This window comes from Cotesia typhae, unplaced genomic scaffold (assembly GCF_013202065.1).
Source record: "Cotesia typhae breed Kobodo isofemale line unplaced genomic scaffold, CoteBio_Ctyphae contig_22, whole genome shotgun sequence".
NCBI classification, from domain to species: Eukaryota; Metazoa; Arthropoda; class Insecta; order Hymenoptera; family Braconidae; genus Cotesia; species Cotesia typhae.
In genome coordinates, this window is record NW_027423728.1 from 4,604,022 (window position 1) to 4,621,906 (window position 17,885).

General features: G+C 28.3%; 4 protein-coding genes across 13 annotated transcripts in view; all 4 read left to right on the plus strand.

Moving 5' to 3' along the window:
- The window catches only part of Hts (adducin 1-like protein hts), a 30,627-nt gene extending 22,801 nt beyond the window's left edge, over nt 1–7,826 (plus strand). For 7 of the 10 annotated variants that reach the window (XM_074238231.1, XM_074238227.1, XM_074238232.1 and 4 more), the window contains 3 exons: nt 6,192–6,259; nt 6,802–6,945; nt 7,296–7,826. In XM_074238231.1, the coding sequence (XP_074094332.1) occupies nt 6,192–6,259; nt 6,802–6,930 (197 nt within the window). In that variant the 3' untranslated portion in view covers nt 6,931–6,945; nt 7,296–7,826. The remainder of the gene's footprint in view (nt 1–6,191; nt 6,260–6,801; nt 6,946–7,295) is intronic. The other 3 variants (XM_074238228.1, XM_074238234.1, XM_074238235.1) reach the window with 1 other exon arrangement.
- On the plus strand, nt 354–6,228 carry LOC141524038 (uncharacterized). The gene is made up of 2 exons (XM_074237683.1): nt 354–393; nt 470–6,228. The coding sequence occupies exons 1-2, from the start codon at nt 354–356 to the stop codon at nt 5,110–5,112; spliced, it is 4,683 nt and encodes a 1,560-aa protein (XP_074093784.1). The 3' UTR covers nt 5,113–6,228.
- A 2,689-nt stretch (nt 7,827–10,515) lies between the features above and the next one.
- On the plus strand, nt 10,516–13,258 carry LOC141524087 (protein tolkin-like). The gene is made up of 6 exons (XM_074237739.1): nt 10,516–10,811; nt 10,888–11,069; nt 11,154–11,384; nt 11,562–11,786; nt 12,188–13,078; nt 13,239–13,258. The coding sequence occupies exons 1-5, from the start codon at nt 10,516–10,518 to the stop codon at nt 12,682–12,684; spliced, it is 1,431 nt and encodes a 476-aa protein (XP_074093840.1). The 3' UTR covers nt 12,685–13,078; nt 13,239–13,258.
- A 522-nt stretch (nt 13,259–13,780) lies between these two features.
- Nucleotides 13,781–17,559, plus strand: LOC141523881 (protein tolkin-like). Its single transcript, XM_074237449.1, has 4 exons — nt 13,781–14,571; nt 14,840–15,027; nt 15,096–15,548; nt 15,620–17,559. Exons 1-4 carry the CDS (start codon nt 14,222–14,224, stop codon nt 16,111–16,113), a joined length of 1,485 nt encoding a protein of 494 aa, XP_074093550.1. The 5' UTR covers nt 13,781–14,221; the 3' UTR covers nt 16,114–17,559.
- The last annotated feature ends 326 nt before the right edge of the window (nt 17,560–17,885 follow it).

The window sequence follows — 17,885 nt, forward strand, 5'->3', positions numbered from 1 at the left end:
GTGAGTTGAAAAAGCATGTACCAAAAAATAAAAGAAATAATCACTCTCACGCTCATATGAATTGCTCGCTTATGCATGTGCAAATCTCGCTTTATGTGCTCATATAAATTTATCATACAATAAAAATATTTTTTTTTTAATTTGTTCAATACTTATATTAATCATCCGCTTATTTAAAGATCCATTGCTTATCACCAAACGCTCGCACCCAGGTGCACGCTTGCTACCTTTAGATTTTTTAATGACCATAACTAAATTCCTCAACTAAATAAAATCAATTGACTAATAATCTAATGAATGTTATTGATAAATAAATGAATGAATAACGTGTTTTTAAGAAGTAATAAAAACTAATGGTGCGAGCGGTTTGTGATCATTACGACGACGGCAACAGTAAAATCGTTATAAAAATCAGTAAATGTTAAAGAATCGGTCGCTTTAGGAGTTTTTTGGACAATATAATTTACAGATTATGAAGCATCGAGCAATGATGAGGGTAGCGAGGAGATTCCAGTCGGCGAATACGGTCGGTGGCGTCTTGATGTACACGAAGAGATACACCTTGAGAGGACTAAATTAATAACATTAACACCACTAAAATCATTAAACCCACAGTCTAAGTCACTGGACAATTTAAACATTTTTGGAGTTTCATCTCCAAAGTATAAATCCACTTACCCGAATTTAAACTCCCGAATAAAATCTTATCGCCGTCGTATATTTTTTGATCAATACGACAAAGTTTACGCGCAATATAAAAATTCTAATTTAACAATTCAAGCTAGTCAAAGCACTTCTGATGTCAATCTGAATTTTAATAATACCAACCAAGGCCACCAAAGTTCAGTTAAGCAACTTATTTCAAAATATTCATCTCTAGCTTTAAATGGCCGTAATATTAATGACAATACTGAAAACAATATCAACATCAACACTGGATTGATAAAATCACGCAAGCGAGCGTACGTATCAATAGCCTCTTCAAGCTGTTCAATATGTAAACTTCCTCGCTTGTCGTTATCAGTCCTGAAACTGCAAGACCTGCAGAGCCCACGTCTCGTTGAAGAAGCGATGAACCGGCAAGTATTGAGTGAAACTTGTATGGAAACTGAGAGTCACTTGAAGGAATGCGAACTGCGACCTGTTCCTGTTGATCTGCCGGTCAGTCCGATAAGCATGTCGGCACTTTATAAGTTCGGCGAAGTGCAGTACGAAAGCACGCCTGTCAAAGATGTACAGGTCAGTAAAGATTGCTTGCCTACCGCTGGTAACTTCGAGTTTGTTAATACGGACGCTAATGTCAGTGAAGCTGATGTCAATGGGAACATCGCTAATCCGCTGAGTATAACATCTTCAGGGGAAAAATTGACCTCTGATCAAGAACCAAGTTCCGAAGATGTCGCTAGTATTCAGACAGTAGTTGAGAAGAACTTGGATTGTGCTGTAACTGAAGAGAAGAATTTGATAACTGAAACAGACTCGATTTCCCCCGAGTTGATTGACAATCTTGAATGGTTCAATGAGCCGCTGGATACTTTAGAATCTTCATTCGCAAAAGAGTTGAATGACAGTCAACCCTGGAGGTTTTCTTCACCACTTGTCAGCGGGAAGAAATATCAACGTGAAGACAGCATAACTGAAGTTATTGACAGTATTAATGTCAATTTGACTCCTTCTAAATCCATGCGATCGTTGAACTTCCATCTTCCAAGTTCAGATGCATCAATGAAATACAACCTAAATTCGTCGCATATGAGTGTCATTTACAGTTTGACTCCTACAGTTGAAATTCAAGATGGCGAAGAAAGTAACGAGCACATTTATTGCGGTAAAAAATGCCCGCAGTGCTTAATACTTGCTCCTGTAGGAAATTTGTCACCCACTGATCATGATTCTTTCTATATTTGGGACGACCCTATTGCTGAAGATGAAGAAAAAGAAGACAATGTCGTTGATTTAAATAAGACAATTGATTTGTTTGATAATTCTATTGAGTTGGAAGCTAACATTACTCATGAATCAGCTGATTTTGAACTGCCAGAAATAAAAGTTGAAGACGAAGGAGAGTTTCACAAAGATATTGAGACTACCGTTAATGAAATTATTGAGGGATTGGAGGAAAGAGCTACTTTGATTGAAGCTAATATATTAGTTGATAATGTTATAGATTCAGCTTGTATTAAAGTCAGTGCTGTTAAGAGTTTGGAGGATCTAGATCGATTTGATGGAAGTGAAAATGCTGAGCATGATGCTAAAAATGAAATAGTGGCTCCACTTGATAATGAAGAAGCTTATCTTGCTGACAACGGAGAAGGAACGCGAGTTAGTAAAGAAGAAATCGACTTTGCTGGTGAAGTAGCTTGTAAAGTAGAAGATGATCGCAATGCTGAAGATATTGAGATTAAGAAAGATATTAGTTCTGTAGAAGAAGATGGAATTGGAACAGAAAGATTAGTGACAAAAGAAGAAGCTGATTCTAAAATTGAAGATGAAGATGATTTTGCGAGCTTAGAAAAGTTTTTTGAGGAAGAAATTAAGCCTGAAGTTCATACTGAAAGTCATTCAGAAAAAGCTAAAACTGAAGAACAGATGGATCCTGAAGAGGTAAAAGAAGAAATAAGTGAAATTATTCATAAAATTTCTTTCAATGAAGACTCTGAAGAGAATATTGCTGATAAATATACCGTTATTGATGAAATAATTCATCACATTATCGATAAAGACTCCTCAAATTCTTCGGAGCAGGCGCTGGAACGTCAAGATTCCCATGAATCTCAAGAAAAATCTCCACGTGATACATCAGAGTCTTCAGAGAGTTTTAACCTAAAAAAAGTTAAAGAAAATACTAATACCGAAATAAAAGAAATGCAAATTCAACAGGATTCTAGTTTAAAAATTGTTGATGAGAATGTGGAGTGTAAAGAAAGTAAAGAGGACTTTATTAGCAAGCTGAAGGCGATCACTGAGGACGTTAATTTTCTGGATGAAGATAGAATAAAGGAAATATTCTTCTCAGGAGTTATCAATGACTTGCATTTGAATCCTGATGGGGAATTGACAGCAGCGGAGTCGACTGAAATTCTACAAAAACTCAAGTGCATCGCCGAGCAGGTTAATGTTGATGAGTCTACCAAAGCTTTGAATGGTTTAGAGACCGGTAATGGTGATTCGATTTACTCTGATGCGATGAAGCAGTTCAAAAACCAGGTGGAGAAGATTTTCAAGAACAGTCAAGCTTCTTTGGCTGAGTTAAATGATGATAATGTTAATATTGTTAACACTGCTGGTAAAGAGATTGATTCAATGGAAGTTGATGGTCATAATGAAGAAGATATTGTTGTTAACAGTTCTGAGCAGAATGAAGAGTCTGAACGCGAAGAAATGTCAGTTGATAATACCAAGTCCGATGACAGCAAGGAAAAGAGTGAAGTTACCGGCAAAACTGTTAAATTTTGTATCATCGAGTACCAAGGTGAAGTTAGTAGTTGTAAAGAAGTTCAGAACGAGGTTGATGAAGCTGAAGAAATTCAGGAAGCAGGAGCTCAGTCTTCTGATGGAAGAGAATCATCAGAGAGTGATGAGAGTGATAGCTTGGTGAAGAATCTGAGCGATGGTGAAAAAGAAGCTTTGAAGCTCTGGAAAATGGCCGAGTCTGAAATAGAGCGCAGTTACAATGGAAATATTTCAACGACTTTTGTAGAATACGATCATGTCGATGACGTACTGGATACTGTTGATGCTAATCCACTTGTTCACTATCCAACGCATCACGACCTGCGTCTCGATAGTCTTGATGAAGCTCTTAACGTTTCTATTACCCGGTGTAAAGATAAGATTTCTCTTTCCACTATTTCTGAAGACGATGAATCAGAATCTGAAGATGAGGTTAGCTTCATTAGTTCTCCGATTAAGAGTATCAACTCTCCAATGAAGATCACCAAAGTTGATAGCGTTTGCAGTCTAGAATCGATACAAGAAATAGATGAAGATGACATTGACATTGACATTGAGATTGGCAATGTTAGGCATGATGTCAATGCAAAGCCAGTAGATGTATCTGATGATGATTCTGATTCAGTTGTGATAATGAGTATTAAAAATATTTTCAGAGAAGATGATGATTTGAAAATTATCTATGAAAATTTTAATAATGATATTTATCATGATGATGATATTAATATTATTAGAGAAATAGTCATCGACAAACCTGTGATTAATTTGGATGAAAATCATTGTTCAATTGAGAATGTCAATGAGTTGAAACAAACCTCATCATCATTAACAGAATTTCATTCTTGTCAAGAAGAACTATCGAATCAGGAGAGTTTTGAAACATGTATATCTCATCAATCTGCTCAAACAATTACTCCGCGAAGTGATAACAATGAAGTTAACAGCGAAACTTACACGATAAGTGATAACGATGCTGATGATGATTGCACTTCAGAAATGGTTGGAATTCCTCGTGATACGATGTATAATGCAGATGTGTCGAGTAATTTAAGAAAATCTGATTCATTTTCAGAGAATAATTTCAACGCTTACGACACCACTGCCAACATGGCAGACCTTTCTTCTTTGTGCGACTCTGATAAGTCTGGCGATGCTAATAATGAAAAAGAACCTAATAATTATAATAATTTTGATAATTATAATGGTAACATAGATAAAAACAGTGATGTTAATGTTATTAATAACAATAACAATTATATTTATAATAATAATAATGATAATGATGGTACTGAAAAAAAATGCAGCGTGTGCTCGAAATATTTCTGCACTGATGATCTAAAAAATTTATCAATAGACGACTTTTGTGATAGTTTGATAATGAATGATAGCGCGAAAGAATTTATGTTACAAAAAAATGATACATGTCGCAATTGTTTGATGACGATGTCCATGGATACGCGCGATTTTATACGACTGGAGCGACAAGTCGTGCAAGAAGAAAATATTAACTGCAATATAACTTTGAATGTTTCACCTATTAAGGCACCGCCGATGTACGAAAACACAACTCTGTGTAAAGTTGTCAGTAAAATGAATTTAACCGATTCAAATTATTCTATTGACAGCAATATCACCCAAGATTCACTGGTTGATTCTTAACGTCTACTTACTTTTATCTTCTTATTAATTAGCGCTATTAATATTATATTTTATTGGCCCTTACGTTATTAATTTTAACGTTAATCTATCGTATTAATAATCTGGATTATTAATAACAAAATTAATTGGTATTATTGTTGTTGATTAAATATTCGCACGTGATATTTAATATTTATTATCTTATGTTATCGTACTTAATCTTTATCATTTATTAACAATTTTATTTTTTTATTAATTTAATTAAAAAAAAAATATTGCTTGTATTACATTATTATGTTAATATTTTTCTTTATGTAAAAAATATAATGGTAACTTATTATTATTATTATTATTATTATTATTATTATTATTTTTTACTTTGTTCAATTAATATTGAAAGAAAGAAGAAAACTTTCTTTGCTTAATTATTTGTCTTTTCATTTTATTTTTTTAATCAAAAAAGAAATGTTTATTACAATTAAAATTACCATTATATTTTAAGTGTAATAAATGTTAGCTTAAATGTAAATACCTAGCTTAAATATTCATAAATAAGCGGCTTTGTTTACTTTATTTAAAAAAAAAAAACAATATTATCATTAAAATAGAAAAATTAAAAAATAATTTTTATAATTTAATTTTGGTGTTTGGGAACATTATGTAAAATTTATTACTTTTTTTTTTTAAACATGGTGTCAATGGTTGCTTTAAAACAAAACATTTTATACATCTACATTTATATAAATAAACGGAAGAAAAAAAAAACAACAATAAACACATTTAAAAAATGAAAGAATTCATTTATTACAAGCTCTTTCATTTTTAAAATTTAATGCACTTTGCCTGCACTTGCATTGTTGCAACTTTTATTTAATTTTACCAAAAAACTAGCACGCACTTATGACATAATTTTAATTACTCATCAACATCAAGTTAACAAGTAACAAATATTATTTCCGAGGTAAGGGTTTGCCAATTATTTCTTCTCCCTCCAAGTAACTTTTTTTTTTTTCTTTTAACTTGTATTTTAATTGTATTTATGTTAATTAAGTTAGGTTTAATTGAGAGTAATTGGACTACATATTTGATATTTGTTATAGGTGAGAACACGGTCAATGGCGACCATTCAGATGCGCATCATAGTACATTTTCTCATAGCAGCAAAGAGGTAATTTTTTTAATAATTTAAATTATTAAATCATGTCATTCTAATTCATCTCATTTTTGTAATCATTGACATTTTTTATTAATTATTTAAAGTAATCGCAAATATTTTTTCAATCAAAATTTGAGACAGTTTTTACATGAAATTTTTTTTAATAAATTAATTTGTATTTCATGATTAATTAAATGATTAAAAAACTAGCGATTTCTTTAAATAACACCAGAAATCATTAAAAAAAAAAACTCATCAAGCTCTCATCAAATTCTAAAAGGACATCTTCAATATCTCACGTACTTCATTTCATAAATCATTTTTAAGTCCATACTTACTCACTTAAGTATCAACCTATTTAAATATTCTAGAGCTTATTTTTGAAAAATTTTTTATTAAAATTAAAATAGAACTTGCTGGCATGATAAAATTTTATTTCTTCTGAAGAAATAGTTGATACCAAGAAATAGATTTATATATAATTATAAGAAGTAGAATTACTGCATGTGCATGAGGGTTTTGTATGTTCATTGGTTGGGACCTTCCATGTTAAGGGTTCCATGTCGCAGGACGTGAGCGTTAGCGAGGAGTCGCCCAAAAAGGAGAAGAAGAAGAAGAAGGGACTCAGGACACCATCTTTCCTTAAAAAGAAGAAGGAGAAGAAGAAGTCCGTCGAGGCGTAGGTAGTTTTTATTCGGGTATGTATTTTTTAAAATTTATTTTATATATTCAAATTTTCGAAAAAAATTTTCTTATTAAGCTCCTGCAAAATTGCTTAGCTCGTGTCTAATTAATGTCGCATTCGCTGAAATTAATAGACTAGATAATTTTTTGGAAGGATTGATTAAAATTACTCTGATAATATTGTTATTAATAGAAGATCATGTGCTGATAGAAGCTATAGAATTTTATTAATAATTGAATAAAATTTTTTTAAATGTGAAAATTTTTTTATTTAAAATTGAACGAAATTTTGAATTAATTTTTTTTTTATTTATTATTAATTCTATTAATAATGTATGTATTTTTTTTTTTTTTTTGTTTACAGACACTGCCAATAAAAAAAAGCTTACCATAAGTAAATTAGATTCAAGATTTAAGTACGAACAAGCAAGACGATAAATAATAAATAATAAATAATAAATAATAATAATAATAATAATAATAATAATAAATGAAACTACTATACGGAAGATAAAATTTTGACAAAAATTGATAATAATATAATATAGAAAAGCCGAGCAACAATTATCGCATCTTTCCAAGACTCAAGACTGCCATCACATTAACGTCGACGGATAAATGGGGAATAACTAACTATATAAAGTATTGTTGAATGTTTTTACGTTTTTAATTTGTTAACTGTCTTATGATGTATTCAATTAATCGAAACAAATATTAACTCATTCTCTATTTTAATAATCAATTTTCAAACTCAATACAGTTAGTTTATTATAAATATATTTTATTAATTAATTAATTAATTTTTTTTCTTTTTGTTATAAATTACAAGGAGTGAGTTTGTTAACTTAATTAAATTTATAAATAAAAATATGATTTATTTGCTAGAATACTAAAATTTATATGAATGCATTTTAATTATATATATATATATATATATATATATATATATATATATATATATATATATATATATATATATATATATATATATATATATATATATATACAACACAAAATAATTAGATTTTTGAAATATATTCCCGATTTTTATTAATCCCAATAATATTTATTTATTTTTTTATTTGCTGGAAATCGATTAAATTGATATCGAGCATAAATGAGATTTTTTTAGATGATTTTATTTGTGCAATTTTGTAAATTTGGGAATTTAAATTCATAATTGGCAATGATTAAAATAAATAAATGTATTTTTGGTTTTAAAAAGCTCAGATAAACTGTAGCTGGTACAAATGTGAAATTAATATGTTTTTAAAATAAAAAAAGTGAGATTCGATAACAAAATTTAATTATTAATTAGAGTATATTAGATAATTATTAAATTAATCGATTATTTAACTTGACTGGCTTTTGTGAAAAACTAAAATGCTAGTTAAGATTATTTTAAATTAATTGATTAATTAATTAATTAATTAACGGAAGAAATGAAGTAATTGAACTTCATTTCCACAAAATGGCCTAGCTTTGCACTTGCGCTTTGCATCGAAAGTGAAAAAAAAATATTTAACAAGAAAAGCAAAGATTTCTTCTAAGATAAACTTATATTATTAAATAAAAAAATTATTATAAGAAAAATAAATAATAAAACATAAATGATTAAATGAAGAAAAATTTTATTATAAATATCGCCATAGTGTGTTGCTTTTTTTGAACTGTTATTTTCATTTAAGTTATTTAGCCAATGAAGATAAAAAAAAATTTTTTTCAATGCACAGAAAATTATATTATTAACAATTGTTAAATTTCTGATGCTAATAAGTTTTAAATTTTCTCGTGTAATTAAATAAAAAAAATTGAAATAAAATTACATAAACCACGTGATGTGCAGTCTCCGATATTAATATTCCTGATAACAAAAATATCAAAAACAAAACTCGGTCGATAAAATTAATGTTAAATAAAAACCGGAAAAAAAAATTATCATTGTCTTCTTAACAAAAAATAATTTTTAATTGTTTTATTTTTTAATTAATTTCCATATATTTTATTATATTTTTTTAGTTATATATAAATATTAATTAATTATAATCTGGCACCAATTATTGTGGATAATATTAATATAAATTAATATTAAAGTTATTATATTAATTAAGTAATAATAAAATGATCAATGATTATTAATATTTAAAAGCGAAAAATTTGTTTTTCTTTGTACAGAGTATAAAAAAAAACAATATTATATAAATACATAACTTCTCTTTATTATTATTTGTATTGTTAGAGTTTCATGAAACAAAATAAAGATAAAGAAGAAGAAATAATAATATTAATTAATAAATAAATAAATATGAAGAAATAAACGTGAATTGAGTCGAGGCTTTTTCTCTACTCTATTTGTTGCACGCTTGTACGCGATAATCTATTATTAAAAAACATATATTAATTAAGGTGATGATAATGATGATGATGATGAGTGGACAGAATGATAATTAATATAATTATAATTTATCTAAATGATTTTTAAACTAAATCACTCGCGATATACTCTGAATAAGGCACACAAACATGGAAACATTGAATAAAATAATTATTGAATGGTGACCATTGCTATTAATATAAATATATGTATTAATATGCAATAGTTTATTAAATATATGCTACATAAATATGATATTCATATACCGAAAATAACTTTACTGATGGCCATTATATGATTTCATCCATTTAAATAATCATCGAAATTAAACCTTTTCGTAATAAAGTTTTGTATAATTACTAGAGGCATATTAATATTATTAATATACTTATAATTACAATATTTTGTTTTTATTATCTTTAATAAATTGTATATATTATACATTAATGTATTGTTTATTAATAATTAATTTTAATTATAATAAGAACAGTCATTTTTATTCAATCCATTTTTCTACTTATTAATCATTAATTATAATATACTTCATTATTCCGAATCCATTTTTATTAAATACAATATTGAAGTTTATGTACCTATCTAGTATTATAAACTTGTACAAGAATAAAAAAATTTTATTATTACAATTTGATGTTCAAAAATAATTAGCAATTAAAATCTCCTCTAAGTACAACTAAAATATCCATAAAAAAGTTATTTCCGAGATATTGCTATAATTAGAAATATTATTTTATTATCAGTAATAAAATTTAGTTTAAATGTATAATCAATCATTTTTCTTATCTGTTTATACTATAAGTATTTTCTGACAAGTATCATTGAAAAATAATGATTTATTTTTTACAGGACACATTAAAGTTAAATTTAAAAATCAGTTATTTATTTTTGTAGTATAAATTTGGGTGTGATGCAGTGTTTCAATAATATTTCACACATAATTTTTTTTCTTCTTTAAAGTTCAATAAAATAATTTTTCTAAAAATTTTCACTTGTAATTTTTAATAATTTTCACAATTTTTTTTTTAATAATTTAATTGTTATAAAATTCTAAAAAAATTTTTAATGTCTGTTAATTTTAGTGTTATAAAATATTGACTATTTTAAATTAATATTGAGTATTGAATCTATATTGACAATTGCAATGAAATTAATATCAATATATGTTATCAAAACAATATTGTTAATGACAGAGATGATAAATTCATACGTAATACATAAGACTTCTGATAAACCAATTGCTAGTGAAGTGACAAGACAAAAAAATTTGTTTCTGAAGAAAGTCAAAAAATCGGTAACTGATAAGAAGAAAAGTAACCTTTGGGACTTAGGGATCATTCATTACGAAATAGAAGATGTTTTTACTGACTATCAACGTAGAATAATAAAACAAGGTATGCGCATGTGGGAAGAATCAAGCTGCGTTCAATTTATCCAAAGAAATCCGGATGTCCATCAAGATTATGTCGCCTTTACTAAATTGGATTGCGGGTAATTATTTTATTAAATTAATTATTAAAGATAAGTGCAATCAAAAAAATTGTGTAATTTTATTTAAAAATACCAGATGTTGTTACATCGAAAACGACCAAAGAAACAAAGGTCGCAGTGAATTGAGTTTAGCTAATGGATGTGAAGAAATATATATTGTACTTCATGAAGTGGGACACGTTTTGGGTTTTTACCATGAACACCAACATCCAGACCGCGACCAGTACGTTGAAATCCTACATATGAACATTGAACCAGGTTAGATAACATTGTTCGCGGCTACAGGGTTGTTGATTCATCCATTGCTATAAGAAGAAATGAGTTTGATAAATTTTTTTCCAGGCTATCGACAAGAATTTGAAAGGTACTCACCAGCGGAGGTTGATACTTTAGGATTGCCTTACGATTACGATTCTACGATGCATTATGCAAAGAATGCCTTTGCATACTTCAATTTTTTGAAGACAATAGTTTCGAAACAAACTGTCAATGGCAAAATACCAATTATTGGCAATAAAAAAGTTCTCAGTGGCGGAGACGTTGAAGCTGTTAATATTCTATATAACTGTCCAAGTAATTTTATTCAAATCTTAACTAATTATTTTTGTAGACTAATAATACTGAAGCATCATTTTTTTTTTTATTTTTACCATAAAAAAAATACTTTAAAAAAATTCTATTAATAATTTACTTTAAATTTCACATGTGGAATTTTTTGATTGAATTTTTTTTTTATAATAATTATTACAGTATGTGGAGGTATTGTGTACGATAAATACGGGATTATCGAAGCGCCGACTTACTCAGACACTACTTTTTCAACAGGCATAATACATTGCGAATGGAAAGTAGTTGCAGCGAAAGGAGAAAAAATACTTTTGGGGCTTTCAACATCAAATATTTTTAAATCTTTTAATTGTATTTCAGATTATGTCGAAATCCGTAAGGGTTACCATGGTAATAGTACTTTATTAGGTAAGTGTAGTCATTTTGTTGTGATGTAAACTTAATGAAAATTAATTTAGTAGATATTTTATAATTTTAAGAATTTTTTCAACCAAATGAGAAAAAAAATTGACACTTGAAGAAAATAAAACAAATAAAAAAATCTGGAAATTGGTTGACCGTAGAACTTCTCGCTAAGTTTGAATTTGAAGCGCCTTAAAATGTGTTTTTCACATTTTGAGCTCTTCGAACTCAAAATGTATTTATTGAACAGGTGTAACTTTTGAATTCGTCGTTCGGTTTTCTTTTTTAAAAAAGAAACTTAATCAAGAAAATCTCAAAAATTTATTTCTTCCCTAAAGAATTATTTATTTCTTCAGCAAGTTTGTCTGATTTTTTAATTCCATTTAATAAACTACATAAATTTTCAGGTCGGTACTGCGGAACACATGAAACTCCAATTACACACCTAGTTGACCATTACGTAGTAGTAACATACGTAAGGTTGAATAATTTAAACGAACCTAATGTAGGTTTTAATATTCATTACGCAGTAATATGTGGAACAGGTACTGTAATACCCATAAATGAATTCAAAAGCTATGTTTTGAAGTCACCAAACTTCCCAGATGCTTATGATTCATTCAGCAATTGTCTGTGGGAATTCAGAGCGCCTGATAATTACAAGATAAAAGTTAAATTCGATTTCTTTGCTATAGAAAGCAGTCCTGACTGTAAAAGCGATTTCCTTCAGATAGAAGATGCGACTAAATATGAAATGCCGGTCATCGAACGTTACTGTGGCAAACAAAATCCTGGAGAAGTTGATACTTATGTTAATAATATTTTTATTATATTTTCTACCAACAATAACAACGTCGGTGTCGGCTTTCAAGTTGAAATTTCTGCTGAACCAATTATTTTTTGAGCAAACGAAATTAATATTCATTCGCAATTATTTATTACAATCAATAGTATTGTTCAAATTTTTGTATTCACTTAATTTTATCATTTTACTTAGAAATATTTTTTTAAATCAATTCATTTTTTTACTTTTGTTTACTACACATTCATATAAATATATTTATATCGGTTATGTGTGACGCGTATGCGCTAATGAATGGGTATTATCATAAGTATTGTGTGCGGCCACTATTATTTAGTTATAAAACGTAGTACAATCGTGGCCATTAATTGAAGTATATTTTTAATATTACTGGAAAATAGCCGTTTGTAAACTAGAACGTTTATTATTTTATAAAAAAAAAATTAACTTGATTTAGGAGATAAATTCTTGAACCAAGAATATAATTTTGAAGAGGGTAATTGTCTTGAATCAAGACGAAAAATTCTTGAATTAAGTAAAATTTCCTCAAATCAAAAAAAAATTTTCTTAAATCAAAAATTTTTCTATTAAAATCAAAAATATTGAGCTCTTCAAAAATATATACTTGATTCAAGAACATTTTTTGTTCTGTGTAGCGGCCTAAAATTTAAGCTATTTTAAATAATTTTATTTCTATATCAAGGTAACGACTAATACTTAAAATTTTTTTGTACACTTATTTTATTACTTATTAATTACACAAAAATGAAAATTAAGGCAAAAAAAAATTTTTTTTTTTAAATTAGAAAAACGACAGATTTTTCTAAGAATTACGAGAGATTTAGAAACGGCTAATTTTCTTCTAAGTTACTGCAGTAAGAATTAGCTAAATTCACGTTTTTTTTTTTCGCTATTTTATAAATGACTGAATTTATATATTTAGTGAAATTTCCATTTCGCTAATTTCATTTAATATTATTTTTTATTAACGACTAATTTTACAAATTACATTATGAACTAATTTTCAAATTTATAGTTTATAAACGTTCGAATTTACAAATAGTTATTTTTCAGTATAACGATATTGTTTTGTAGAAAAAAAAATAAATACATTTTTAGAAACACATGATGTTATTATCAATAGATAACGATAAGTATATTGGTTTAAAAAGTTAATGCAATTAATAATGACAAAAAATAATATAAAAAAATATTGAGACAATAATACTCTATAATTGAAATATTACTGCGTAGAAAAAAAACCAATTAGTAAGCTGTCGACATATTTCAGTTATTGAATGTATCTTTAAATACCGAAGCTATTAATTCGATAAAAACCTAATTAAAACTTACTGAAAAAAAAATCTATATCTTTTAGACGATTCTAATATTTAGTAATTTTTATCTATGAATAAGATTAGAACATTAAGATTTAACGAAAATGAAATTTCCGAATTGTTCCATCAATAACGTTATCGAAGATATTACAGTTTAAACTAATATACTGATAGGAATTTTCGGGTAATTAAAAATATAATTACAAATCAAAGTCTTCATAGTCTTCATTAATAACTTTACTTTTGGAGTTTAAACTTGTATCAGTAATTTTGGCATATCGAATTTGTATTAATTAATTACAATGAAATTAAAATTAATACTTTTTATTCAGATAGTGTCGTTAATGACACCAATGATAAGTTCTTACGTAATACTACCACAAGAGATTTCCCTCGATCAAAAAGCTAATGAAATAACAAGCCTAGAAAATTTTTCAATTAAAGTAAAAAAGTCGGTAACTTTGAAGGAAAAAAGGGATCTTTGGAACGAAGGGATTGTTTATTACCAAATAGATGATATTTTTAATGGAACGCAACGTAGATTAATAAAACAAGGTATGCGCATGTGGGAAAAGTCAAGCTGCATTCAATTTGTCCAAAGAAATTCAAGTATCCATCCAAATTATGTCGCTATCACTAAATTGAAATGCGGGTAATTATTTTATTTATATCACTTAATATTTTTATTATTTATCAGATTGAAAAAAAGTGCAATCAATAAAATTATGACACTGAAGTTGCGAGACATCTGATAATTTTTAGAATTTTTTTAACAAGCAAATTATAGCAAGAAAATTTTATTAAAAAATTTCATCTTTAGAAGCTCTGAAAAATTTTAAATGACACTTTTATAAATAATTTTCTATGCCTAATTCATTTTTCAGCTTCATATAAAATTGTATAATTTGATTTAAAAATAGGTGTTGTTACCAGGAGAGTTACGAAGGTCGCAGAAATAAAGGACGCAGTGAATTGAGCTTAGCCGATGGATGTGAAGAAATAGAGATTATTCTTCATGAATTGGGGCACGTTTTGGGCTTTTACCATGAGCACCAACATCCAGACCGCGACCAGTGGGTTAAAATCAACGAGAATAATATTGATCAAGGTAAATTTTTATGGTGAAGATTACAATTTTATTATAAAAATAAAAAATCTTATTTATTTATTTTCCAGGATATGAATCAGAATTTTGGCAATTTTCACGAACGCATTGTGATACTTTAGGACTGCCTTACGATTTCCAATCTGTGATGCATTATCCAAGCGATGCTTATGCATATTACAATTTTTTGAGTACAATAGTCCCGAAGCAAGTTATTAACGGCACATTACCAAACATTGGCAACCAAAAAAATTTAAGCCAGGGTGACATTAAGGCTACTAATCTTCTATATAAATGTCAAACTTGCGGAGATGTTTTTTATGATGTAGTGGGATTCATAGAAACTCCTGTCCGCTTCAATTATTCTGACTCAGATTTCGAATACTGTCAGTGGCGAATTGTTGCTTCTAAAGGGGAACGAATAGTACTCCAAGTTTCGACATCGAACATTTTCGAGAGTTATAATTGTGTGAGCGATTTTTTGGAAATACGAAATGATCATTCGAATAAAAGTCCACTGTTAGGTGAATATTTGTACTTTAAAGTCTTCATACATTAATTATTATTTTTATTATACATCGGAACTTTTTTTCAGGTCGATACTGTGGAACAATTATAGGACAAACATTCACTGGTGGTAATAACATACTAGTAACTTATGTGAGAACGACAAAAAGTAAATTTGGGAATAGTAGATTCAGTGTGTTTTTTGGAAAAAAATGCGGAAGTACAAGTCCAATATTGGTGAATGTCAAAAATCCCGTCGCCTTGGAGTCACCAAATTATCCATTTAATTACAGGGCTTACGATAACTGCGAGTGGACATTCGAAGCACCTGAAAATCATACGATTAAAGTTAAATTTGAGTTTTTCAGATTGAAAGATAGCAGAAACTGTGAAAATGACTACGTTGAGGTGAAAGAAATAGATATTGATGGAAGGTCGAAAGTTATTGGTCGATTTTGTGGAAACAGAAGTCCGTGGGAGATGAACCTACGTGTTAACAAAGCTTCAATACATTTTATAAGCGATGCCCTTAATGAAGAGGCTGGATTTTCTGCTATGATTACAGCGGAACCAATAGTATAAATTTCGTGGATAATTTATGAAGAAACTTGATTAAATTTATTAAGATTAAAATAGAAGTGATGTTATTGAAATTATTTTAATAAATTTAAGAATAGATAATTAAGGAGCAATAAAATAATTGAAAATAACAAAGCCTGAATGATGATTTATGATTTAAAATAAGCTAATAGGATTAAAATTTTTAAAGAATTGAAAATATAATTATTTCATGAAGAATTTGAAGAAATATATTCTGTCACACAAAGGACTCTTTTACTTTTCGGAGTTGTACATATATTTTAGTAAAACATCTGTAATTTTACAATTCTTAAGGAGAGGCTTAGACAAAAAATTAAAAAAAAACACTAAAAAAGATTTAAATTTTACCGCCATCGCGGTAATTTTTTGAAATTAAATTTTCCCGCAAGTATTTAAACTTTAGCGCCATCTCTCGATTTCAAATCCAACCAAGTCTCTGAGTTGCGCACAACAATACAACTAGTACGAATTATATACCTGTGTATGTAAATGTATGTTATGTCACAATAACTATAATGCTTTGGGTTGCATCTGGCAGGTGGCACTACTTGTCAGATAAAACAGAATTTGAATATGTTAATTAGTTACATTTATAATTTAAATTTATATTTATATTTTATATAGATTTAGAATTTCTATTTGATTTAATTGCTGAGTTTGGTCGTTGAGTGCACACGTGTCTTCGAAAGAGAAACTTTAATCTCAAGAAAATAATACAAAGAAATATAGTATTAGGTTCTGAAATACCATAAAATCTTCGAGTAAACACAGAACATGTCCTTGCCACATTGACAACTTCAAGTCCTTAAAAGAAAAGCCATAAAAGACACGTGTGGAAAGTCAACGGTCTCTTGCTCTCTAAAAAACAAGGCACTTGAACTGAATTTAACAACAAATAAATAAATAATAACTTATTTATCCACTTTATTTTAAGTAACTAAATAACATAAATAATGAGTATTTAGACGCTACAACATGTGTATATATGTATGGATTTAATGTCACAATGGTTTTAGACAAATTTAATTACATATTAGAATAATTGAATAGTAAATGGTATTAAATTGAATTTAGAAATGATTAGCAAATATTTAAGTAAAATCCGCATCTGATATAATTTATTGAGCAGATAATACTTTAAAAGCCTTTTAAAATTATAACACGTTAATTGATTCTAATGAATATATGTTAATTAAATTATAAATAATAGATAAGGATAATCATTGTTAACAACGATCTGATATTATGTTATCATTACTGTCTGTACCTCGACCAGGTTTTCTGCGGTTTCCCTAGGTCGCTGTGCTGAATTTAAAGCCAGGTAAATACAGGTACATGAATATGTAAGCCGGCCGCAGCCGCAAATAATAAATGTTATATAAAAGTAAGTTTATATAAGTACATGTAAGATAGTATATTACGCACTATGTATAAGGGTAGTTCTAGCAATAGTATAAGTGTATACGTGTAACCATAGTGGGGAAAGTGAAGCTGAGGAGTCAGAGTTGAGACTTTGTGACTTCACTTCTCCCCGAGAGCTGTAACTCTATTCACTCCATCTCTCCGATTTCTAAATAAATATCAACATAAAGTTCAATTGAACTCTTATCATTTAAAAATCATACCTTGCCACACAATCTCAATCAGTAAATTTTTTAGTATATTTCAAATTAAATTATAAAATCAAATCCCGCGTGACAATAAACAACCCACTTGTCCACGAGGTGTCATCATCAGCGAATCTAGTAACCTCG

Bases quoted from the DNA above. Each gene is read 5' to 3' on its own strand.
- LOC141523881 (XM_074237449.1), top strand. From the start codon at position 14,222: ATGAAATTAAAATTAATACTTTTTATTCAGATAGTGTCGTTAATGACA. The intron at 14,572-14,839 runs GTAATTATTTTA...ATTTAAAAATAG, and splicing joins ATCACTAAATTGAAATGCGG to GTGTTGTTACCAGGAGAGTT. The intron at 15,549-15,619 runs GTGAATATTTGT...ACTTTTTTTCAG, and splicing joins GAATAAAAGTCCACTGTTAG to GTCGATACTGTGGAACAATT.
- LOC141524038 (XM_074237683.1), top strand. From the start codon at position 354: ATGGTGCGAGCGGTTTGTGATCATTACGACGACGGCAACA. The intron at 394-469 runs GTAAAATCGTTA...TATAATTTACAG, and splicing joins TCATTACGACGACGGCAACA to ATTATGAAGCATCGAGCAAT.
- LOC141524087 (XM_074237739.1), top strand. From the start codon at position 10,516: ATGATAAATTCATACGTAATACATAAGACTTCTGATAAACCAATTGCT. The intron at 10,812-10,887 runs GTAATTATTTTA...TAAAAATACCAG, and splicing joins TTTACTAAATTGGATTGCGG to ATGTTGTTACATCGAAAACG. The intron at 11,385-11,561 runs GTAATTTTATTC...TAATTATTACAG, and splicing joins TATTCTATATAACTGTCCAA to TATGTGGAGGTATTGTGTAC.